The sequence below is a fragment of the Microcaecilia unicolor genome, chromosome 11, assembly GCF_901765095.1.
Source record: "Microcaecilia unicolor chromosome 11, aMicUni1.1, whole genome shotgun sequence".
Classification (NCBI taxonomy): Eukaryota; Metazoa; Chordata; class Amphibia; order Gymnophiona; family Siphonopidae; genus Microcaecilia; species Microcaecilia unicolor.
The window spans coordinates 118,095,828-118,122,198 of record NC_044041.1 but is presented as its reverse complement, the minus strand read 5'-3'; the positions used below and the strand labels follow the sequence as shown (position 1 = coordinate 118,122,198).

At 44.5% G+C, this 26,371-nt stretch overlaps 1 protein-coding gene across 1 annotated transcript in view; it reads right to left on the bottom strand.

The window, feature by feature from the left end:
• LOC115479720 (kinesin light chain 2-like) overlaps positions 1 to 16,452 on the bottom strand; it is a 33,335-nt gene extending 16,883 nt beyond the window's left edge. The window contains exons 1-11 of the mRNA XM_030217861.1: positions 16,407 to 16,452; positions 15,269 to 15,533; positions 14,578 to 14,808; positions 12,707 to 12,779; positions 12,072 to 12,294; positions 11,744 to 11,831; positions 7,947 to 8,048; positions 6,495 to 6,668; positions 3,873 to 3,972; positions 3,497 to 3,546; positions 3,219 to 3,286 (exon numbers count right to left, since the gene is read on the bottom strand). Of these exons, the coding sequence (XP_030073721.1) occupies positions 3,219 to 3,286; positions 3,497 to 3,546; positions 3,873 to 3,972; positions 6,495 to 6,668; positions 7,947 to 8,048; positions 11,744 to 11,831; positions 12,072 to 12,294; positions 12,707 to 12,779; positions 14,578 to 14,808; positions 15,269 to 15,517 (1,358 nt within the window). The 5' untranslated portion in view covers positions 15,518 to 15,533; positions 16,407 to 16,452. The remainder of the gene's footprint in view (positions 1 to 3,218; positions 3,287 to 3,496; positions 3,547 to 3,872; positions 3,973 to 6,494; positions 6,669 to 7,946; positions 8,049 to 11,743; positions 11,832 to 12,071; positions 12,295 to 12,706; positions 12,780 to 14,577; positions 14,809 to 15,268; positions 15,534 to 16,406) is intronic.
• Positions 16,453 to 26,371: the final 9,919 nt, after the last annotated feature.

The following is a 26,371-nucleotide window of genomic DNA, read 5'->3' as shown; positions in this document are numbered from 1 at the left end:
AGAGTAAGATTGCTTAAAACACCTTCATGCAGCTGGACTTTAAACTGAAATTCAGCTTATACATTTCAAAGAGTGGTACCCAATCCAAAGGGACCCATTTCACCAGACACCACTGGCTTCATCAGAGTTATCGGGATTTCATACTAGCACGTTATCTACAACAGAAATAGAGTCAAAAAATTATTTACGGATGTTAAAACTAGAGCTATTTAAAAATCTCAAAATAAAGAAAAGTATTTATTTTGAGTACTCTGAGTGACAGGCTGCTTCTTCAAAACATAGTGCTGCTACTCGCGTTTTAAGGACGTACCCCGCTCACATATTAGCTCATTAAAAACTTTATTTGCTTAACACACACAAAAACAAATACAGTATTGAAATTTCTGAACCCTCTCATTAAAACATTTGAACTATATTTTAAACATTTAATGGTGTATCATAATTGTTGTTTAAAGAGACAATCGTCTTCACCAATGTTATAAATATTACTCTTATTTAAAGGGATAGCACCCCCCACAGATAATGAAAGGCATATTACCCAATTTATTTAGGGAGTCTTTTACTAAAGCTTAGCTCACGTTACCTGCAGCACAGCCCATAGGAATAACATGGGCCCTGCTGCAGTTAACTCTAGCTAAGCTTTAGTAAAAGACCCCCTCAGACTGGTATTTTTTGTATATGTGTTTAAATACACGTTTGAAGATCTAGAGGGTATGACTAGTAGAAGTTTAAGATGCAGATGTTAGAATATAAGTCGAATCTGAAGATTTATAAGAAGAATGTGCCTCATATGCATAAATTCTCTGATTTAAGATGTTTTGCTATAGACCATGAGCCACTGTGGAACCAAGGATGTGATCGTTTGAAAAGACTGCAAAGGCGAGAGGCTCACTGGATGAACTGTATGGAGCTAGTTGGCTTAAATTAGAGGCTCGATTGGGCTATATTCCTTTAAATATTAGTGTGACAAAACAGTGAGTTTTTAAGCCTGTAAACTGTATTATTTCTTAAAATTGTATTTCTCCTTTTGGCAGACCTGAGCTGTGCTGGGGATAGACCCTCTAAGTGGCTGCAGGGGTAGCCCCGGGCGGGTGCTAGGTATTTTGTGGCAATTAGCAAATAAGACTTCTCTAATAATTGGTAATACTTTTCAAATAACTACAAGGAATTTTTATTTTTGTTACATTTGTACCCCGCACTTTCCCACTCATGGCAGGCTCAATGCGGCTTACATGGGGCAATGGAGGGTTAAGTGACTTGCCCAGAGTCACAAGGAGCTGCCTGTGCCTGAAGTGGGAATTGAACTCAGTTCCTCAGTTCCCCAGGACCAAAGTCCACCACCCTAACCACTAGGCCACTCCTCCACTGTATTATACACTCTGTATTGGGTATTTAATATACTGAATTTGGATTTTCAGGTAAAAACATTATGATGTTGCTTTGTAAAGATACTTATTTTAAAAAATACAGTCTAAATAAATTGGGTAACATGCCTTTAATTATCTGTGGGGGTGGGAGTTTATCCGTTTAGATAAAAGCGATATTTATAATGTTAGTGAAGACAATTGCCTCTTTTAAACAGCGATATAAAATTAAATGTTTAAAATCTAGTTAGTTCTTATGTTTTAATGAGAGGGTTCATAAATTTTGAATACAGTATTTAGTACTAAATTTGTGTGTGTGTTAAGCAAATAAAGTTTTTAATGAGGTAATATGTGAGCAGGGTAAGACCTTAAAACTCATGCACTGGCGTTTGCGAGTAGCAGCACCATGTTTTGAAGAAGCAGCCTGTCACATTGCTATACTCAGAGTACTCAAAGTACTTTCTTTGAGATTTTAAACAGCTCTAGCCTTGACATCCTTAAATAATTTGTTGTAGATACTTGTGCCCGTATGAAATCCCGATGACTCTGATGAAGCCAGCGGTGTCTGGTGAAATGGGTCCCGTTGGATCGGGTACTACTCTTTAAATGTATAAGCTGAATTTCAGTTTAAGGTCCGGCTTCATGAAGGTGTTTTAAAGCAATCTTACTCTGAAAATATAGGCTGGATGTTTTTTTATTTGTTGCTATGAGAGGAGATTTCAAGTGAAACTTTTATAAAAATAATCTCTTGCAATGGTAACTGAATATGAAGATTGTCGTTGAATATTTTTGAAATTTTTTCTGGAACAAAAGTGTTTGTGGGTTTTTTTTTTTTATAAAACATTTTGGAGATGTTTCTTTTTGCTATTGTTTTCTGGCCGCTGCTGGGTAGGCCCGAGACAAAAAAGGATGGGCCCACGCATGCCCACGATTTACATCCCTGGTCTGCAATTTGTACAATTTACGGCTGTAAAACTGCTCTACAAGGCCCATAAATATGTCTCCCCATTGCTACAGAAAGAATGTTGTTTACCAATTACAGTGCAAATCATATTATTTTGACATTAGTCCCTTTGCGGGCTCATTTTCAAAGCACTTAGCCTCCCAAAGTTCCATAGAAACCTATGGAACATAGAGGCATATTTTCAAAGCACTTAGCCTCCCAAAGTTCCATAGAAACCTATGGAACTTAGCCTCCCAAAGTGCTTTGAAAATATGCCTCAAAGCATCCTTTATTTAGACCCCTTTGTACTTTACATCACTTCTTCAGCCTTATACCCCTAAATGTGTTCTCAGATATTTTCAGCTTGGCTTACTCACTCTCCCCCTCTCTGAGCCATATTTGTCATGACATTACTCGAGAATCTTGTTTTCTCAACTTTGGAACTGTCTCCCAATGTATTTACATTTTAAAACCTATCTAAACTTTAAATCACCATTAAAACATAGCTTTTCCAGTTTTCATTTTCCACTGATTAAGTGATTAATACAGAGCCTGTTTTAATCTTCTTTTCTTCCCTTTCCATCCCTTTTTTCCCCCTTGCTTTCTCTTTTTTTCCTTTCTGGGATGTCCAATCGTTTTTATTTTGAATTGTTAATCGTTTTCTATGCTCTTTTGGCTTTAAAGATGGTATATCACAGCTCTGTAAATAAAATAAATAAATAAGTCTTGATACTCCACTTACTCCATCTTCAAACTAACATTTAAGTAGTGCATCTCTCTATGCTGTGCCTCACTGGTAAGAGAGCTTTTGCTGAATAATTAGAACGAGATGCTCATAGTGACCACAGCCTTGGCGGCCTGGGGAACTGCTTTCTGGATGGTCACTTCTTCCCTTCCTCAAATACACCCACCTATCCACCTTGCAGGCCTTATACCAACTACCATATTCTCCACAGGAGGTACTATCCTTGTGCAGAGCCTGGAAGGAGAGAGAGAGAGAGGAGAAAATGTGAACTGGTGTGATTAAATTCAAGTTGCTTCCCACATATAACCTCACAGTTCACAACTGGATCACTGTTGGGTGGAATTTAAACAGACAAGGCCTGCTATGTTGCAATAATTGTACAGCTGTAACATTTACTGATTGCACAAGTGGTACAGGTTGGGCTCAAGACTTCTGACCCCTCACCTTGCTCTCCTCCCGCTCCTCTGCATGCATCCAGATTGGCTTGTTGTCGCCTGTAGGGAGATCAAGGTTCAGGGGGAATTAAGAAAAGCCTGAATGCAAGACTAAAAACATCTCCTTTCTCTTCCACATCCCACCCCCAAATTTCGAGAGCTACAGAGATTATGGGACCAGGGTTCCAGTCCCAGTTCAAGCTCTTGGGGCTAAGACCACTGCAGATTTTAGGCGCTCTGGATCCCATTTATTTAGATGAGCGTGCTGCAGAGGTTAAGAGGCCCAAATTCAATCCCCAGCTTAGGCTCCTGTTTCTCAAACTGGGAGCACCTCTCTTTGCCTTTCTGTAATCTCCCTCTTTGGAGCGGAAGGCGGCGAGACTCACCATCCACAGAGCCAAACTCCTTCTCATGGGCCTGGGTCAGGATCTCTTTGTACAAGGCTTCTGCCTTCTTGTACTTGCCTTGCTTCAGGTAACAGGAGGCCTGAGCAGTGAGAGAGAAAACCCAGAACAGAGATATCACTTTATGTTATCCCTACCACACCTCTCTCCATTTCCCATCAGATATCCTCCCCCTGCAAGGCCTCCGTCCTTAATCTCCCCCTTTGGCACTTTGCTTCTGTCACCAAACCCCGCCCCCATTGTTTCTTCTGTGCAGGAAGGGCAGCACCAGCAGCCAGCTACACTGGCCGATGCCGTAGTGCTGATGCCATAACTTCTCTCTCCAGTGGCTTGCTCCCCCCCTTCTGAGGTAACTTTCTTCTTCCACAAAGACAGGTTGCAGCAGAGGGAAGTTAAGCTCCAGTGTCAACTGGACCTGACTGAGGACAGTGGACACCGAATTAACTATGTTGCAAAATTCTTAAGCCGGGTAAATGTTAAATACCGTTTCCCCCTCATGCTACAAAAAAGATATACCAGGGAAGATATGTTGGTTCTGCCTTGCATTATCCGTTACACATTTCTGAATTTCATAAGATACTGGCTCAAACGGTAAATCTTATGGTCACAGGTGACCATCAACCCGATTCCTGAATCCTAGGTTCTTGCTTATCCAGTGGAATCCCATACTGTGTCCCCCCAAAACGGCATCTTAGGAGATCAAGAGCTCACCATTTTGGTATCTAGTCAGACAGATACCTTCCACTTCTTTTAAATGGGAGTTACAGAATAGGAAGGAGTCTTGTATAGTCCCCAGATATACAGACTTTCACTGCGCTGGAATTAAAAAGCTGAGTGTATCTGTCTGAAAAAGAAAGATTAGAATTCCACAGAGAGTTCCCCCATGTGCTATTCATTATTGTGATCTTATTCTCGCTGCCTTAGCACTCAGCTCTGTATTTTTCCACGCAACAAATCGTAAGAATTACAAACCACTGTGAGTGACTCAATCTGTTCTCTGTGTGTGGTTAAAATGCAGGGAAATAAGTGGGGAAGCAGGTGTAGGAAAAAGAAGTAGCGTGGAATTTGAGCCCAGCTTCCTTCGCACTGCCTATAGGGCAGTCTTTCCACGATAGTCCAGAAAAAGGCTCATGTGGGCTATAGGCGGCTCTGACGCACAGTGAAAAACATTCTTCCTAGCTCAAAATCTAACACTCAGCTTCGGTACAGAAATCAACACTTTTGCTAAATTCTAGATAGATCCTTCCTTAAATAATTTATATTCCATTTTCTTTTGAAGTTATGCAGAAGAAATAAATGGATATGAGCTTCATGGCAGCAAACATATTTGGAGCCTAGGAAGACATTTTTTCACTGCTGTAGCAGAGTGTATGTTTTCCCCTTCCATTGCATGGTGGCAAAGACGGAGCCATGGGGCAATCAGAAGACTTAAAAAAACAAACCGAATTCAACTGGAACTAGCAAATTATAACTAAAGAAATGCATAAAATACTGCGTGTGCATACATTTATATGCATATATATTTGCAGATGTAGATACAGTGTTGTATATTTATAAATATCCAAACCAGGGGCACAGCCAGATTTCGGCGGGAGGGGGTCCAGAGCACGAGGTGAGGGGGCACATTTTAGCTCCCCCCCCCTGGCGCCGCGGCCACACCCCCGCCACCAGCACCATCAACTTTGACCCCCCCCCCCCTGACGACTGTCGACCCCCCCTCCCGCCGCCGTTGCCTACCTTTGCTGGCGGGGGACCCCAACTCCTGCCAGCCGAGGTCCTCTTCTTCCTTCGTTCTGTTTCGGAGTCTGACGCCCTGTACGTTGTACGTGCAGGACGTCAGACTCAGAAACAGAACGAAGAAAGAAGAGGACCTCGGCTGGCGGGAGTTGGGGTCCCCCGCCAGCAAAGGTAGGCGACAGCGGGCTGACGGCGGGAGGAAGGGGGGAGGGTGTCGAAAGGGTCATCGGCAGGGACTTCCAGGACCAAATCTACGGGGCCACAGGCCCCCGTGGCCCCACGTGGCTACGCCCCTGATCCAAACGACCTATATTTTTGATGATTATGATATTTTAATGGCATGTTGCTATTATTTAAATGGGCAGAGCAGCAGCGGTCAGGAAAGAGTAGGGTTCTTTCCTGCCCCTGAAGATGCCACTAGACACCAGGGCCCTTCAAGGTAGGACTGGGGAGGGCACGCTAGTGTACAGATGGCAGGGGTGGGGGGCACAGGCTGCGCTTGGGGGACCCAAGACCACTATCAGTCTGCTCCTATTATACCTTCATTTTTAGTTTCCATTAATACTCTGTATTATGTTTGTTGCGTTTGTTGGTTGTAACCCATCTAAATTTGTAGACAATACAGGATGTAAATCTTGTCAATAAATAAACAGTGCTTTTTCTCTCCCACCTTGAGTCTTACAAAGGGAGAAAACATAGGAAATGGGGCCATAATAAGAAGAAAGGCAGGGGATGGGTGAGAGAGGGGTGAGGAAGGGGGGAGCAGAGAATGGGATAAGGAGGATGGGGAGATAACGGCTCTCTTACAGCAGAAAGAAAATTGCGGGTGAGTAGGGGTGAGAAACTCTCTCTTCTGAAGATGCTTACCAGGTTGTTTTTGGTCTTGACGACGTTAGGGTCATCGGGCCCCAGCCGGGACTCATAGATCTCCAGGGCTCGCTGATAGTAATATTCCACCTCCTCGTACTTACCCTGGTTCTGACAGAGCAGTGCCAGGTTATTGAGCTGTTTTGCCACATCAGGGTGGTACTTTCCCAGCACCTGAGGGGGGAAAGGCCAGTGCAGGAAGAAGCAGTCAGATGTAACATACATTGCCATCCCTCACTGAAGGGCCAAAAGACCCCCAGCTCAGCACAAAAAAAAAAAAAAAAAGTTGAGACCAAATCTCAGTCTCATTCACACAAAAACATTACAATCTGTAGCTCAGATAGAAACAGCTCCCCACATACACAGCCCAGCCACAATACATCCTATATCTGTATGCGAATCACCTTGAGCTTGGATTAGAAAAGGCGAGATCAAATCTAAAACTCAAAGCTCAGAAACACCCCCAACACAAATGATGTCCACCTTCCCAGACATAAGCTGCTCTTCACAAAGACCCTCCCTCAGACCCTCCCCACGAACAGTCTGAGGAACCCTCCACATACTGACACTCTATATGCACTGCAACCCCCGCTCACATAGTGTCTACGCTAATTCCCGCAGGCGGTTGGTGTCTCAATTGTTAGAGGAGGCTAAGGCGGGGCTAGGGTGGGAGGGAATGGAGTGTGATAGGGCAAGTTAAAATCCCTAGGATGGGGAGGAAACACCTACCTCAGCAGTAAAGGGACAGTTGGGGCATTTTTGAACACAGCAGGACAGAACTCCTTCATGGTGTCTCTGGTGCAAATGCTGGATGGAAGGAAGCAGCCAGTGCATATCCCTTCTCTCCCCACCATTCAGCTTCTCTTCTCTCTCTCTCTCTCCCCCTGCTTCCATCCAGCTTCTCCCATCTCCCCACATCTTCCATCCAGTGTCTCCCTTCTTTCACCCTCCATCCACCATGTTTCATCTGTACCTTATCCATCCATCTTCCCCTCTCTCTCCCTTCCTCTTTCAGTCCAGTGTCTCCCCTGTATCTCTCCACTTCATCTTCCCTCTCAGCACCCCCCCCCACCCCCAGCATCTTCTGTTTCTTGACATCCTCACTCTCCCAGCACCACCCACGGAACAGGAATCCTGTATAAGCGCACCTCCAACTCTGCTGCTCTCACCCTCTACTCTCTGGAAAAGGAAGTGACATCAGGAGGGAAGTGGGACTACCAAAGCTGGCAGCCACGTGTACACAGGATGTGACCTCGCAGCTCTCTTGGGTTTTGCTGCTACTTCTAAACCAGCAGCAGTGGCCGAGATGGCAACGGGAGGAAGATGGAGGTGATGGCTACGGCTGGGGAGGCTTAGCCTCCCCCAAGCCTTTTATGCGGGGCGTCTATGCTAATTCAGATTAGTGTGAATCAGCCCCTCGCTGCACCAGATGACGGCACTGGGAATGATTACCTTCTCCCGGATTTCCAGAGCTCGCTTGCACAGCGGTTCAGCCTCCTTGTATTTCCCTCTCTTGCCATACAGTACCGCCAGGTTGTTCAGGGTCGCTGCCACCTGCACCACACAAAGAATCCAATTGAAAAACAACAACAACAAAAAAATAAAACAGTAGTTAGGGATGCAGAGTGAGGCACATTGGCAAAGCTACATGTGTGAGTCTTGAATGATAGGGTCACGCTTTGGGTCGCACTATTGCAGAAGGCGCTAGTCCACAAGGAGGTGCCACCCAATACCGTGTGGGCAGGGAGAAAGAGAAACCATAAAGGAAGAGATGCTGGGCAAGGAGAGCAAGAGAAGAGGGAAGGCCGACAGTCGCTCAAAAGAGCATGGTTCGGGATAAGGTATCTTTCAAAGATATCACCATAACAGGGAAGATAGAGTATCCTGATAGTGAGGTTGCAAAAGAGATTGTAGTAGATCGGGTATCTTTAAATAACAATAAAAATCAGACAAAAGATTGCCAATTAATACTGTCAAGTACTAAGCATGATGTACTTAGGAACAACAAACATAGTTTGAAATGTCTATATGCGAATGCCAGGAGCCTAAGAAATAAGATGGGGGAGTTAGAATATATTGCACTAAATGAAAAATTAGATATAATAGGCATCTCTGAGACCTGGTGGAAGGAGGATAACCAGTGGGACACTGTCATACCGGGGTACAAATTATATCGTAGTGATAGGGTGAATCGGATTGGTGGAGGGGTAGCATTGTATATTAACGAGAGCCTTGAATCAAATAGATTGAAAATTCTGCAGGAAGCAAAACACTCCTTGGAATCACTGTGGATTGAAATTCCATGTGCAAAGGGGAAAAGGATAGTGATAGGAGTGTACTACCGTCCGCCTGGCCAGGACGAACAGACGGATGCGGAAATGTTAAAGAAAATCAGGGACGCAAACAAACTGGGCAACACAATAATAATGGGGGATTTCAATTACCCGCATATAGACTGGGTTAATGTAACATCTGTACACGCAAGGGACATAAGATTTCTTGATGAAATCAAGGACAGCTTCATGGAACAGCTAGTTCAGGAGCCGACAAGAGAAGGAAAAATACTAGACTTAGTCCTTAGTGGTGCTCACGATCTAGTGCAGGGGGGTAACGATACGAGGGCCGCTTGATAACAGTGATCATAATATGATCGGTTTTGATATTGGCATTGAAGGAAGTGAAACTAGGAAATCAAGTACGCTAGCGTTTAACTATAGAAAAGGTGATTACGACAAAATGAGAAAAATGGTGAAAAAAAGACTGAAAGGAGCAGCTCGCAGAGTAAAAAACTTGCATCAGGCGTGGATGCTGTTTAAAAACACCATCCTGGAGGTTCAGGACAAATATATTCCACGTATCAGAAAAAAGGGAAAAAAGACTAAACGTCAGCCGGCGTGGCTAAACAGTAAGATAAAGGAAATCATTAGAGCCAAAAAACAATCCTTCAGAAAGTGGAGAAGAGAACCAACTGAAAGTAACAGGATAGATCATAAGGAATGCCAAGCCAAATGCAAAGCGGAGATAAGGAGGGCAAAAAAGGACTTTGAGAAGAAATTAGCGTTGGAAGCAAAAATACATAGTAAAAACTTTTTTAGATACATTAAAAGCAGGAAACCGGCCAAAGAGTCGGTTGGGCCGCTGGACGAAAATGGTGTTAAAGGGGCGATCAAGGAGGACAAAGCCGTAGCGGAGAAATTAAATGAATTCTTTGCTTCGGTCTTCACCGAGGAGGATTTGGGGGGGACACCGGTGCCGGAAAGAATATTTGAAGCGGGGGGAGTCGGAGAAACTAAACAAATTCTCTGTAACCTTGGAGGATGTAATGGGTCAGTTCAGCAAGCTGAAGAGTAGTAAATCACCGGGACCTGATGGTATTCATCCCAGAGTATTAATAGAACTAAAAAATGAACTTGCGGAGCTACTGTTAGAAATATGCAATCTGTCCCTAAAATCGAGTGTAATACCGGAAGACTGGAGGGTAGCCAATGTTACTCCGATTTTTAAGAAAGGTTCCAGAGGAGATCCGGGAAATTATAGACCGGTGAGTCTGACGTCGGTGCCGGGCAAGATGGTGGAGGCTATTATTAAGAATAAAATTGCAGAGCATATACAAAAACATGGACTGATGAGACAAAGTCAGCACGGATTTAGTGAAGGGAAGTCTTGCCTCACCAATCTAATGCATTTTTTTGAGGGGGTAAGCAAACATGTGGACAATGGGGAGCCGGTTGATATTGTATATCTGGATTTTCAGAAGGCGTTTGACAAAGTGCCGCACGAAAGACTCCTGAAGAAATTGCAGAGTCATGGAATCGGAGGTAGGGTATTATTATGGATTAAGAACTGGTTGAAAGATAGGAAGCAGAGAGTAGGATTGCGTGGCCAGTATTCTCAGTGGAGGAGGGTAGTTAGTGGGGTCCCGCAGGGGTCTGTGCTGGGTCCGTTGCTTTTTAATGTATTTATAAATGACCTAGAGATGGGAATAACTAGTGAGGTAATTAAATTCGCCGATGACACAAAATTATTCAGGGTCGTCAAGTCGCAGGAGGAATGTGAACGATTACAGGAGGACCTTGCGAGACTGGGAGAATGGGCGTGCAAGTGGCAGATGAAGTTCAATGTTGACAAGTGCAAAGTGATGCATGTGGGTAAGAGGAACCCGAATTATAGCTACGTCTTGCAAGGTTCCGCGTTAGGAGTTACGGATCAAGAAAGGGATCTGGGTGTCGTCGTCGATGATACGCTGAAACCTTCTGCTCAGTGTGCTGCTGCGGCTAGGAAAGCGAATAGAATGTTGGGTGTTATTAGGAAGGGTATGGAGTCCAGGTGTGCGGATGTTATAATGCCGTTGTATCGCTCCATGGTGCGACCGCACCTGGAGTATTGTGTTCAGTACTGGTCTCCGTATCTCAAAAAAGATATAGTAGAATTGGAAAAGGTACAGCGAAGGGCGACGAAAATGATAGTGGGGATGAGACGACTTTCCTATGAAGAGAGGCTGAGAAGGCTAGGGCTTTTCAGCTTGGAGAAGAGACGGCTGAGGGGAGATATGATAGAAGTGTATAAAATAATGAGTGGAATGGATCGGGTGGATGTGAAGCGACTGTTCACGCTATCCAAAAATACTAGGACTAGAGGGCATGAGTTGAAGCTACAGTGTGGTAAATTTAAAACGAATCGGAGAAAATTTTTCTTCACCCAACGTGTAATTAGACTCTGGAATTCATTGCCGGAGAACGTGGTACGGGCGGTTAGCTTGACGGAGTTTAAAAAGGGGTTAGATAGATTCCTAAAGGACAAGTCCATAGACCGCTATTAAATGGACTGGAAAAATTCCTCATTTTTAGGTATAACTTGTCTGGAATGTTTTTACGTTTGGGGAGCGTGCCAGGTGCCCTTGACCTGGATTGGCCACTGTCGGTGACAGGATGCTGGGCTAGATGGACCTTTGGTCTTTCCCAGTATGGCACTACTTATGTACTTATGTACTTATGTACTTATGAATGCTGAGCTAGTTGTGCTGCAACCATCAAAAGGAAGGAGGCAGTGTGCTGGAACTTCTGTAGGTTGAAGGTGCTAAATTCAGTTTTAACCCAGGGCAGCAGTTAGTATAAACCCGACCGAGATGCATAGATTGAGCCCTGTGTGTAGGATGGGAAGATCTTGGTACTGGAATAGCAGGGTTGGAGTAAGGTGCATAGGCAGAGCTCTGTATCTGTCTGTGTCAGGGCCAATTCTTAGAGACTCACAGCTGGGTGGTCTTTTCCCAGCGTCTTCTCCCGAATTGCCAGTGCATCGTTTAATAGATGTGCAGCCTCCTTGTACTTGTTCTGGTCCCTGTGGGAACAGATGAAGTGGAATTTATTTTCCTCACAGCGGTCCACACCACCCTACACTCCCCAACTCAAAATCTACTTCTATAGCAGTCAATAAACTTCAGTTTTTTTTCTATTTACAGTTGATATCACATTTACAAATATACTCCTAATTCCTCCTGCTCCTCTTTTTACACCGAAGGCAACAGAGACCACTGTGGGATGCCCCATATTACCCCCCATCCTTCACCCCCAGATGCACCTGTACACCAGGGCCAGGATATTCAGCATCGTGGCCACGTCTGGGTGGTCATGGCCAGAGGTCTTCTCCAGGTCCTCCAGCGCCTGCTTGCAGAGAGGCACTGCCACTTCATAGCGGCCCTGCGAGGCATACTGGATAACCAGGTTATGGAGTGTACGTAGGCGGGCAGGAATTTCATAGCCCCCATGCTGGGCTGCCGCCTCCCCTGGGGTGGGTTGCTGGGCTGAAAGAGACAGAAAATGCAAGTAGTTTGTGAAACTGGTCAGCACATCAGGTTCTAAAGGTTGGCTTGGCATGGTCTCATCTATGGGTTGCAAACTGGATCCAGATTCACCTGACAGGGTTGATCCAGTCCTGAGTTTATCCCATTACGTGCAGGGACTTCCAGTTCTGATTTTCCCACTGTATTCGGTAACAAAATCAAAGACTATAAGTTCCTGCATGTAATGGGGTAAAACCTGGACTGAATCAGCCCTGTTGGGGGAATCCAGGTCCTGTTGGCAATCTCTTCTACTTCCCGAGTACAAGATATGGGGCTCCCTCTGCTTTATCCCTTCTCTTTTTCTCTCTGTCTCCTCCCAGGAGCAAGACCACATAGTCCTGCTGTACAGTGGGGACATGCTATGGCTTCTCACCTTGACTCTGCTCCTCATCGTTGGGGAAGAGGTCATCGAGGGTATCCTTACTGGATTCGCCATTCTTATCCTCCTGATTTTAAAACAAAATGGGACACAAAGGTGTTAAAATACATTGTAAGATGTTTACTTGCTCACAGAATGAAAGTTGTAACACAGCAGCATAATGACAGACAGCAGGGAGGCCTCTTTGATCCATTTGGTTTGCCCAACTATCTTGTCCATACTGCTAAGGATATATCCCAGCTGCGGGTTACAGGAGGCGACCTCCTTTGTACTCCAGCAATTTGTGTACAGGAATATACTGGTCCCTCCCAGCAATCACCTTACCTTTCCCATACTAAACCACAGGGCTCTGTAAGAATCTATGGAGCCTACAATATCCGTAAGAACACAAGCAAAGCTATACTGGGTCAGACCAATGGTCCATCTATCCCAGGATCCTGTTTCCAACAGTGGCCAATCCAGGTCACAAGTACCTGGCAGAACCGAAATAGTAGCAACATCCATGCTATCAATCCCAGGGGAAAGCAGCGGCTTCCCCATGTCTATCTCAATTGCAGACTATGGACTTTTCCTCCAGAAACTTGTCCCAACCTTTTTTAAACCCAGAGACACTAACTGTTGATACTACATCCTCCAGCAGCGAGTACAAGAGCTTAACTATTCACTGAGTGAAAAAATATTTCCTCCTGTTCGTTTTAAAAGTAGTACCATGTAACTTCATAGTGTTCCCTAGTCTTTGTACTTTTTGAAAGAGTAAAAAAAAAAAAAAATCAATTTTCATTTACCTGTTCTACACCATTAAGTATTGTATAGATCGCTATCATATCCCCCCCCCCCCCCCTCAACCTCTTAGGTCCCCTACAGAGCCTGCCAGATAGGTCAGAAGCTGCGTTTCCACAAGAACAGCAGTTCCCAAGCCTGTCCTGGAGGACACCCAACCAGTCGCATTTTCAGGACAGCCTCAATGAATACATATCAGATTGGCATACACTGCTTCCTTTGTATGCAAATCCATATCATGCGTATTCATAAAAGATATCCTGCTGGGGGTTCTTCCAGGGCAGGTTTGGCAACCACCTGCATTAGAATTTCTACTTAATTACAGAACTTGCTGGACAGACGCAGCTGCTAGTTTGAATCTAATATCCTAATATGATATAACTAGCTACCATAGGTAGGGAAAACTCCTAGACCTCCATTCACAGCTCAGGCTCAGAGGAAAAAAGGAACCATTTTTCTTTCGGTGTCCTATAAGTCAGGGCTTCCCAAACCTGTCCTAGAGACCCCACCGCCAATCAGGTTTTCAGGATAGCCACAGTGAATCTGCACACATTGGAATCCAGTATATGCAAATTTATCTCATGCATATTCATTGTGAATTTCCTGGAAGCCAGATTGGCTACAGGGTCTCTAAAAAGGTTTGAGATGCTCTGCTATATGCTGTTCTCCCCCATCTTCCTGTAGATTGAACGGCCTCCAGGACAACACCCTATTGCGTGGATGGACAAGTTCAGTCCTCAAGGGCCACAGACAGGTCAGGTTTCCAGAATATGTATGCAATCTGCATGCATTCTACCTTCACTCTACACAAGGCTACTCAAGAATATTTGTTCGGGATATCCTAAAAACTGGATCTGATTGGAGACCTCAGGGACTGAGCTTTTGCACACCATATTTCAATTCTTAGAAAAGAAATTGAGCAAAAGCAGAAAAAAATACATTATGGTAAAATCATCACAGGCCCAACCTGTCCAATAATAGACCTCTCAGTCACAGCCACTGGTGTCCAGATAGGACTCAACCATGAAAAAGGTGAAGGGAGAAATGTTTAGCCCTTGTATGGGAGGGGGGTGGTCAGGACTTACAGATGGCGAAACATCCTCATCAAACTTCTTAATCTGGTTCATGAACTCCAGATGTTCCTTTTCCTCCTCCAGCTGAGCCACAGCCTGCTCACTGCGCTGCAGCTTCTGCTGGGTGCTGGCAAGCTCATCTCGCAGCCACTGGTTCTCCTGTACCAGGCGCCGTACCTGCGCCCGCAGCTTCTGCTTCTCAGACTCCACCGCACTCAGGTGGCCGGACAGCGCAATGATCACCTGTGGCACGAAGGGGGAAAGGCTCGCTTTGGCTCAACGCTTTCTCTTACCACCAATTGACTCTCACTGTGGTGACACTGCCTCCCTGCACTCTCTCACCTTGTTCTCATCAGGAAACCACCATGCACAGGCTTGTCTCCCTAAGTTCCCCCCTTCTTTCTACGTTGCTTTTACATGCAGCCATCATGCAACCTCATCAGTTTTTCATCAGGAAGCTATGCTTCAGCAGGGAATCACGTTTATGGTACCTTCTGTTACACCTCCTCACTAGGTTTTCATCCCTATCTCTCTGCCCCACTCCCCCCCCCCCCCCCCCCCCCCCCCCCCCCACTGGCTACACTGTCCTTTGAAATACTGCTCCAATCTCATCTCTAGTCCCAAAAGAAAAGAATCTTAAGTGCTACAAAAGCAGCATGCTTCAGATGGGGAGGGAATCAAGATCTACCAGGTCTCTGCTTACCTGTGCTTCTCCCAGGCCCAGCTCGATAGCCTCCAACGATTTGCGGAGCAGGCTAGATTTCTCCTGAACCACACTGGCCTCCTGCTCCTTGTCCAGACACCTCATAGTCTCCAGCAAAGTGGACAGGATGGAGTTATGCTCATTCTTCAGGGTCTCAAGTCCCTGGATCACGGCCTTCGTGCTCAGCACAAGCTCATCCTGGCTCAGCTTCTCAAGCTTCTCCTCCCTAGGGTACACCATGGTTGCCATGGCAGTCTTACCTAAACTGGAGAAAAGGGGCAGAAAGCAGACTGGAGATGGATACTAAAGGGGCAAAGTTAACAGTGGCAGCATATCCCATATTCCCTTACACCTCTTTGCCTCCCACATTTTTCATCTCCTGCACAGCTATATAGCCTCTCTTCTAACGCCTTCCTCCTTTCCATCCAGCTCTCATCAGGGAACCATCACGCACAGCCTCTCTCCTTAATTTTTCCATATCTGATTTTCATATATTTGCATGCAGTTTAGAATAATTCCTGGTACAGTTTCTTACATAGGCCTATGCTCTTCCCTCACCCCCCCCCCCCCCCAAAAGGAAAAAAAACCCCACAATGAAAATAACTCCAATTATTTTTACATACGAAGGGGAAATCCCTGTTCATCGGGGCTGGGTGCACCTGTATCCCTGCCGTACCGCTCCTTCACCGCGAGGGGGCGCCCTGCTCGCTAATGACAATAGAGACGCAATGCGGTGCTACTCAGAGCTATAATGGGGGAAAACTGCAATCCGGAAACTCAAAGACCCCCCTCCCCTCCACAAAATACGCCCCCACCGGTCATCACAGGGCTGAAAAGATCCCCCCATATCCTAACCCACCGGAACCACAGCCAGAATCACAACCTACATACGCTGCTCTCCCCGTTCCATCCTCAGTCCTTGCAAAGTAAGGACAACACCCCCTCCTCTCTGAATGCAGTGCACCGATTCCCCCTCCCCACAAAGGGAGAGCCGTCGGGGACTACGATTGCCCGCTAACAAATGGAGCTACTATAACGTCCTGCCCAGGTATAAGACTCCTTCATGGTGGAAGGGGTCAACACCTCCCTCGCCTCGGTATATAGCGCAATTCCCGAGTTTCATCGCCTCGCCTCTCACCTAAAGTCCCATCAATGCATCTGCCGCTCAGCAAAGCCCGTGGTCAGGGGGAGGGAAGGGGAGGAGCTGAGGGAGGGACAAGAGGGAGAGGTGAGAGCATTCAGCAGATCAGCTGTTCTTGATCTCTGAGCCACCGATGAATAAACTAAAATTGGGCACAGGGGGGTCTTTCTCTGCCATTTTGTGCGTTGCTATAGGGCAGCAGGGCTGGAGAGATAAAGAAGGGATTAGGCTGGGTGTATAGGGTTAACTTAAAAAGTAGCTAACGGATAAGGAGTTTGTCCAAATTCCTTCCCAGTGCAATTCCTGGTACAGTAGCTTTTCCCCTCACGTCTTTGCAACCTAAGATTCTTGGTGCCTATCCCAGGTTACCCCTCACTCCCCCATGGCCGAGGACCCTCCGTGCTTATCCCAGCATTTACCCTTCACTCCCCCACCACTGAAAATCGTCTTTGCATATTCCAGCCTTTACCCCTCACTCTCCAACTGCTGAAGACCCTCTGTATTTATCTTAGGCTTTATCCTTCACCCTCACACTGTTGAGGAGTATCTGTGCTTATCCCAGGCTTTAACCCTCACTCTCCCACTACTGAAGACGACCCTCTGTGCATATCCCAGCCTTTACCCCTCATCCCCCTCCACTACTGAAGACCCTCTGTACTTATCCCTGGCTTTATTCCTTACTCTCCCACTGCTGAGGATCCTCTGTGCTTATCTTAAGCTTTATCCATTACTTTACATTGCTTCTTATAATCCACAGCTACCCTTAGCGCTCAGTGCCAATCACAAGAAAGAAAGAGCAAACAATGCATAATCAAAATCTAAAACAATACTAGCACAGAAACTAGACAAACTCAACTTTAAGGTAAAACATTTCTTCAAAAGTAAAGTTTTTAATAATCTCCTACATTCAAGATAGTTTAGGGTTTTTCGCAAGTATAATGGAATTGAATTCCAGATAGCTGGTGCTTGACACACAAAACTTGCAGACAATTTGTTTTTTTGTTTCAACCTGCTAGGGTTGGGATAATGAAGCTGTAAATGATCACAAAGACCTCTGTTTTTACTAGCAGTCTATTGTAGACACAATTTAACAGATAGGCTGTAGCTAATCCATAAAGAATCTTATGGACCATGTACAGACCTTAAATTGTCTAAAACTCAAATAGAGCAATATGAAGGATAATGTATAGTACTATCAAATCCCACAATCAAGTCCTTCCCACTTTCAATAACATGTTATTTGAAGTCTTAATTGAAATTGGAGGAAAAGCCTCATGTAGCGTGAAGTAACTCCTTATTGCGCAGTATCCACTGTTATATGTCGTTCAAATACTTGAAAGGTATTAATCCGCAAAAAAATCTTTTCCGGAGATGGGAAGGCGGTAGAACGAGAGGACATGAAATGAGATTGAAGGGGGGCAGACTCAAAAAAGATGTCAGGAAGTATTTTTTCACGGAGAGGGTGGTGGATGCTTGGAATGCCCTCCCGCGGGAGGTGGTGGAGATGAAAACGGTAACGGAATTCAAACATGCGTGGGATGTGCATAAAGGAATGGATCCTCAGAAGCTTAGCCGAAATTGGGTGGCGGAGCAGGTGGGGGAAGAGAGGTTGGTAGTTGGGAGGCGATGATAGTGGAGGGCAGACTTATACGGTCTGTGCCAGAGCCGGAGATGGGAGGCGGGACTGGTGGTTGGGAGGCGGGAAATACTGCTGGGCAGACTTGTACGGTCTGTGCCCTGAAAAAGGCAGGTACAAATCAAGGTAAGGTATACACATATGAGTTTATCTTGTTGGGCAGACTGGATGGACCATGCAGGTCTTTTTCTGCCGTCATCTACTATGTTACTATGAGTACCGCTAAGAAACAGCTGCGACCATGGACCCTGAAGCAGGACCCAAAACTCTGGCCACAGTTGGCCGTGGAAAGGAATCGGGCTGTAGAACTTCAAAAGTAAGTCCCATAGAGTTTGGATAATCAAGCGAGACTTAAGCTGGATTGAGAATGTTTACATAATAAAGTGCACATTCTGATTGATTGGAGGTTTTTATGCCAATGATGCGAGCGAGTACTCCTTAAAGATATGACAGTGGATACTGCGCAATAAGGAGTTACTTCACGCTACGTGAGGCTTTTCCTCCAATTTCAATTAAGACTTCAACATTCTAATACGTTATTGAAAGTAGGAAGGACTTGATTGTGGGATTTGACAGACCTTAAACTGAACATGCCTCCTCCGGTAATCAATGGAAGTCCAGCAGCAGAAGAGAAACTCTATAGTTTTTGTGGGCTGAATCTTTTCTTCAAAAGCTTCTTTTGACAGCCTGCATATATATGGTTACTGTAGTCCAGAATTCATAAGAATAAACTTTAGACAACCAATCGAAATGTCTAGCTATCAAATTACAAATTCTTCTGAGCCTTTTCATCAGAAGGAAAGATTTCCTAATAACATAGTAGATGACGGCAGAAAAAGACCTGCACGGTCCATCCAGTCTGCCCAACAAGATAAATTCATATGTGCTACTTTTTATTTGTACCTGTCCTCGTCAGGGCACAGACCGTATAAGTCTGGCCAGCACTATCCCCGCCTCCCAACCACCAGCTCCGCCTCCCACCGCCAGCAACACCTCCTTTCTTCTGCTGGTCACACCTCTCTCTATACAGCCTAGCAATCTTCTCGCTACAGCCACCGCCTTGTCACACTGTTTCGTTGCCTTCAGATCCTCAGATACTATCACCCCAAATCCCTCTCCCCATCCGTACCTATCAGACTATCACCGCTTAACACATATGTCTCCCGTGGATTTTTCTTCTGTAAGTGCATCACTTTGCATTTTTTCGCATTGAATTTTAATTGCCAAACCTTAGACCATTCTTCTAACTTCCGCAGATCCTTTTTCATGTTTTCCACTCCCTCCCGGGTGTCCACTCTGTTACAAATCTTAGTATCGTCCGCAAATAGGCAAACTTTACCTTCTAACCCTTCGGCAATGTCACTCACAAATATATTGAACAGAATCGGCCCCAGCACCGATCCTTGAGGCACTCCACTACTCACCTTTCCCTCCTCCGAGCGAATTCCATTAACCACCACCTTCTGGCGTCTGTCCGTCAACCAGTTCCTAATAAGTGAGTTCATTTATGATTCCAACGTTAGAGAGCAAAATATTATGACTTCTAGAACCTTAATGTTTTATCCCTCACTCTGAGGTACAACCAAGGAGGATATCAGACAGTCTTTATTGGTAGCAGCTGAAAGACGACCCGACACGGCCGTGTTGCGGCACAAAGGCCTGCCTCAGGGTCAAGTGGATCTGTGTTGTGATGGGGGAAACAACAAAGAAGAATGTTATCAAAGTTCTAGCTGTAGAGTTCCTGCAGTATCCTCAATGAGTTAGCTAAGATTGGGTGGCATAGCCGGTGGTGGGAGGCGGGGCTGGTGGTTGGGAGGCGGGGATAGTGCTGGGCAGACTTATACAGTCTGTGCCAGAGCCGATGGTGGGAAGTGGGGCTGGTGGTTGGGAGGCTGGGATAGTGCTGGGCAGACTTATACGGTCCGTGCCCTGAAAATGACAGATACAAATCAAGGTCAGGTATACACAAAAAGTAGCACATATGAGTTTATCTTGTTGGGCAGACTGGATGGACCATGCAGGTCTTTTTTCTGCTGTCATCTACCATGTTACTATGAGTTGCAGTAGCCATCCGACTGGCAAAAGTCTGTTGGGTCGTCTTTCAGCTGTTACCAAGATAATCAATAGAAATAAAACAAAATAAAACATGGAAAAGAAAATAAGATACCTTTTTTATTGGACATAACTTATTAATACATTTCTTGATTAGCTTTCAAAGGTAGCCCTTCGTCGGAAATAAGCAAATGTTGGTAGATGACAGTATATATAAGTGAAACATCAAAGCATTTCAGTGACAATCTAACAGGATGAGGGTGGATAGGTGAGACACAGGAAGAGTCTGGTGGATGAGGGACAGTGAGATATGCATGGAGATAGGAGGGTGACAAAGCAGTACAATTTTATGGTTTATAATGGGCTAGAAAACCCAGATCTTTGTTAAGTCCTGTCTGGTGGGTGTCAAAATATTTAATCATTCTGACTTCAAAGGTCTTACGTTCCTGTATTGTTATAAAGTTCCCTTTCAGGATTCTTACATGAAATCACTGGTACAGTGTTCTGGTTTTGTAAAGTGCTGCCCCACAGAGGTGACATCCTGATTGGTACTAGCATTTTTCATGTGGTGTCTATGTAAATTAAATCTCTTCTTTAGTATCTGACTTGTTTCTCCAATGTAACAGCCTTCATTGCATTTTTTACACTGAATGATATGTACCACATTGGAAGATGAGCACATGAAAGATTCCTTAATGTTGAATACTTTTCCTTTGTGAATGACTGTGGGGTCCTGTGAAATGTTTTGGCATAGTTTGCAGCTGAATATATTGCAAGGATGTGTGCCATTTTCTTCTTTCTGAGTCTGTGTTGGGAGCTTACTTCTAATTAGCTTGTGTTTTAAGTTGGGTGTCTGTCGGAAGGCCGGCACTGGTGGGGATGGGAATATCTCTTTCAGTAAGTCATCCTCCTCCTGGAGTAGAGGCTATAGATCTTTTATGATTTTTCTTAAAATTTCCAGCTCTGGGTTGTATGTCACTATAAGGGGGATTCTGTCTATGGCTTTTTTTTCTTTGTACTGTAGCAGATTTTCCCTAGGTGTTTTGAGGGAGGAGGTAATATTCTTGGAGATTATTTTGGGGTTGTAGCCTTTCTGTTCGAAGGATGCAGTCAGGATTTCAAGATGTCTGTCTCTGTCCCCTGGGTCAGAGCAGATATGGTGGTACCTTGTGGCTTGGCTGTAAATAATGGATCTTTTTGTATGTGAAGGGTGGAAGCTGGAGTTGTAGAGGTAGCTGTATTTGTCTGTGGGTTTCTTGTACATGGATGTTTGTATAAATACTGTCACTAAAATGTATATAAGTATAGGGTGTGGAAATATACTGAAAGATTGTATATTTCCACACCCTATACTTATATACATTTTAGTGTTTGTATAAATAGCCATCGCTGATTGAGACTGTGGTGTCTAAAAAATTGACTTTTTCTGGGGAGTAGTAAATTTTGAATCTGATTGTAGGATGGTATGCATTGAAGGAATTGTAAAATTGTTTCAGAGTTTCTTCCCCCTCAGTCCAAATCATAAAAATGTCATTGATGTACCGGTAGTATTTTAGGGGTTTGGTCTGGTATGTATTCAGAAATGTCTCTTCCAGCTCAGCCATAAAGAGGTTGGCATATTGGGGTGCTGTCCTGGTGCCCATCGCAGTGTCCATTATTTGTAGATAGATATCATTGTTACAGCGGAAATAGTTGTGAGTTACCAATAAAGACTATCTGATATCCTCCTTGGTTCTACCTCACTATTTTGTTCGTCACTCACGGTCACATGAGGTTTGCTCCTCCTTTTCGCTTGTCTTATCCCTCACTCTCCCAATTCTGAGGACCCTCTGTGCGTATCCCAGCCTTTACCCCTGGGCCCTCGCTTTCCCACCGCTGAAAATCCTCTGTACTTATCTTAAGCTTTATCCCTCCCTCTTCCATTGCTGAGGATCCTCTGTGCTTATCCCAGGCTTTAACCCTCACTTTCCCACTACCAAGGGCCCTCTGTGCACATCCCAGGCTTTACCCCTCACTGCTGAGGACCCTCTGTGCTTATTTTAGGCTTTAACCCTCACTCTCCCACTGCCAAGGATCTTCTGTGTGTATCTCAGGTTTTACCTCTAACTCCCCCCTCTCTATAGATCCTCTGTGTTTACTCCAATCCTTTTTTTTATGGAGGGGAGGGGATAGTCTAATACTGTTGCTTTGTTAGTTCACTTGAAGGCTCACAAATAAACCTCAACAAATAAAAACAACAATACCTTTTCATTGCACTAACTCAGGGATTCTTAAACTTGTTGGTCCATGGAACTGGTGAAACTACAGATACCTTCTCAGATAAATATACATGCATAAAATAATACATAAAGAGGCATATTTTCAAAGCACTTAGCCTTCCAAAGTTCCATAAGTTTCTATGGAACTTTGGAAGGCTAAGTACTTTGAAAATATGCCTCAAGGTCATCTATATCTTAAAATGAAACCAAGTACACTCACTTATCCAAATATTTAAAAATAACACCTACATGCTGCCCTTTATTACACGCTTTCAGACAATAAAAGCACTTCACAGAATCAAATGTATTCAGGAATAATAACTTTATATAATGAGATTTATTGAAGTTAAACATGTTTTTAAACCTAGAGATCATAAATGATCCTGTAGCTTACATTTGTTATTCAATTACAAACTTTTAGTTAGGGGGTTAGTAAAAATTAAGTTGTAATTTTTTTTCCTATCTAGGCTCACGGATCCCCTGAAATGTATCCACAGATCCTTTGGGGTCCGTGGACCCCCAAGTTAAGAACCCGTACCTTAACTTTTAAACTAACCATTTCTTGGTTAGTTAGTTATAGTTTATAGAGAATTTGATATACCAAGTTTACAGAACCAAACAATTCAAAAACAAGGAACGCAATTAATAAAAAAAGAAAGATACACATGCACTCCAGAAATAAAACCAGGCAAATCAAGCACTACAGGTAAAGATCACTGCCAGCTGTCGAACAAATAGCCACTTCAGACCAAAACACTGAATGCCAGAGAAACAGGCAAAAGGTAAAAAAACGGATTCAGCGGGTCTGGCTTTTACACCGTCCCAGAGAAACATGTATAGGAGAACCAGCCGTTTCTCTCGGTTCAGAACAGAAAGAGCAACAGATTGTTCTGAATCTACATTGCTATTTTTGCCTCTACCATCGGCTAGCAGAGTATTTACACTCGGTCTTTGACCAGGGCTTATGCATGAGATCTTTAAGACAAGCTGAGCAGGTTATTTACCATTTCCGATCTACAGCGTAGATATGCGTATAGTTTCTCCTTTGTCATGCTTCAGGGTGACGTAGTAAGTCCCTCGGAGGCTTCCGTCCAGATTCCCTAGGCTACGCCCCCTACTTTCTTCTTCCCTCCGACGTTTGGCCCTCATCAGGGTAAGTTTTAAAGGGAAGTACTATTCAAATATCTACAGATTCATCTTAAAGGAAATGTCCAGCCCAGCTCTTTATAGGTCGGCAGCTTGATATGCAATTTTTCTTTCCCACCTTGCGACTAGTTGTAAGGAGTACAGGCAGTTTTGGTTTTAGACTATTTATAATAATTATGCATTAAATAACTTGTATATAATGTAGGCTCAGAGATTCCTAAGTTACCCAGTTCCTGGCTGGAACCTATTTGGCTAGTCCTGGTTTTGAACTGATATATCAAAAGCAGTGTGAGATTTGTAGTGCCAGATCCTGTCCATTGAAATCAATGTTGCAAATCTCATAATGGCCCAGGATGGAGTGGTCAGAAATCCTGGACTGTCCCTAAGTCTCTCCAGCCTGGAACTAGGTAACTTGGCATCTCTGCATAGGCAATGCATGCAGCATGCAGATTTATAGTTACTAAGGATGTCCATAAACCTGTCTGTCTTTAAAGTACCCAGGAAAAGCCCTGCTCTTGAGCCTTTGGAGATGGAATAACTTGGGTTTGAGTTAGCAAAGGTAATATTTGTGACTTTGAAATCTAAGTACCCTATGTTGCAGGTGACCTGAGACACTGTGTAGCAGTAAAACATTTGGGTACATTTATTAGAACCAACACCACCCCTTGACAGATATGTTTAAAAATTATTGGTACCCAAGATTTGGTCTCCAAAATGTACATTTAATTGGTTTCTGCTTTCTTCGTCTTCTCTTAACTCTATGCCAGGATTCTTGTCATTTTTTCTCTCCTTTTCCTTTCAGCTTTCTTCAATGTTATTTTCTGCCTTTATCTACATTTAGTTCTTACTATTCAATTTTCCAGCCTTTCTCCCCTTGCTCTCTCCTTACCCATTTTCTCCCCATCAGCATTTCTTCCCTTGCCTCCCCCTCCTCTCACCCATCCAGCAACTCTCCTAGGGCTGCTGCTGCTTCTCCCAACCAGCAGCATTGGCAGGAAAATCAAGAAATAAAAGGCGTGAGGCCACAGTGCTCAGATGCACGCTGTTGGCTCTGTCAATCCCCTGCCCTTCTGACATCAAGTTCCTGTTCTGGGGCAGGGGATTGGCAGAGACAACTGCGCGTCTTAGCACAGCAGCCCCGCTCCTGCTACTCCTTGTGCCTGTGGCGCTGCTGCTGCTCATTGGAAAAAGCACCTGTGGGAAAGAGGCAGATGGGGGAGATGAGGGGGGATAAAAAGGTGCCGGTACACTGTACCAGCACAAAAAAGCCCTGGGTCATTCCATGTTCTGTACGTGCAGCTGAGGTGAAGGATTCTGCTAACATGTACTCTATTTAGGAATCTGTAACAGTCCAGCTTGTTCCAGTTTCCAAGTAGTAGATATATTGATGCTCAACCTAGTGTCATATTTATAGCACTGTCTTTTATAGTTGGGTTAAGGCTCTTATGGTGTGATAAGCTTCCTATGTAGGTTTTGGTCTTTTTTTTTTCAGAGTTTGTGTTATTTTGTAAAATGTCTGGTCCTATTTGAAAGCAGGCCTTTGTCACCCAAAATAAAAATGCTCAAGACTGGGGGGAGGAGTCAAGATAATTGCATGCTGCATCTCCCATGACCGTAAAGCTGGACCCATTTACATTTTTACCTTGATTCTATTATCTTCCTGCTTACCAACAGAAGGGGAAGGTGAGAGCCCCTTCTCAACAGGCTTGACACCTCCTGGACCAGCGCTGTCCCAGACAAAGATTGTGGGATATTGGACTTAGCCCTTCAATGGGGGTTTAAGCATCGGCCAGGCCACTGCTGCTGGCAGCACGGGTGGAAGTGCTGACCTGCTTGGTAATGAGGCTTCCCTCAGCCCTCGTGAGCACTCGATGCCGGCAGGGACAGCGGTAGTGTCCAGTCTCTTTGGAGTTCCTCCCGCTTCGATTGGAGCTGCTGAATTTGGCTTGGCTGGGTGTCGGAGCCCCAACTTGAGCCTGGAAGAACCACAGCCTGTTACAAAGGTAGCCATGCAGGATTTCTCAATGTGGCCATATGAGCCGTTAGCCCCTGCAGTTGGGTCTCTCAATATTTCATTGGGGCACGAACTGAGGAACCGTCGACCACTGAGACAGTTCAAAGCAAAGGAGAGGTAACCCTTGGTGCAATATAGGGTCTTTATACTAAACTGGAGTCTTCCATGCTAACTGCGCTTCAGATATTTCTTTGAAATTGTCATGTGATTGTTTGGCCCAGAAGTTTGAAAATTTAGAGACTGATCATAGTTTAAAATTGGAAACTTTTGAAAGTCTTTACGGGATAATACTAAGGTTGCGCAACCATTGGTTAAAGACAAAATGTTAATACATCAAAAATTGGAGCAGCATGAAAATCAGTTTAGACATCTGAATCTCCGGTTTCTTAACTTTCCAAAGGTTTTGGGAATGCAACCACTGGACACTTTGTTTTGAATAATCATTTTATTGGGTCAGTTATAAACATAGCATATAAAATCTGACAAAGAATACCAACAGTTTCAACTAGCTTAGCCAAATACCAACTACCCAAATTCCCACATCCCTACCACCTCCTGTGGTAAGTCAAACAAAACAATCACAGAATCAAATCACTGGTTAAGCAGATGACTACGGGCTAAAGATGTGAGTGAGTTCCAAAATGGCTTCCAGTGATGCTGAAACTGCTGGCCCAAAGTTGAATCCATGGAAGTAAACTAACATCTCTCCATACCATCAAGCTGCAACATATTTGAGCGCCACTGTAGGTGGTTCAGCCACCAACCAAGTTTGCAGAATACATTTATTCCCCAACAAAATAGAGCGTTTAACAAAGCCCCCAACCCTTAAGGTGAAGGTCTCACAATATCTGCAGTG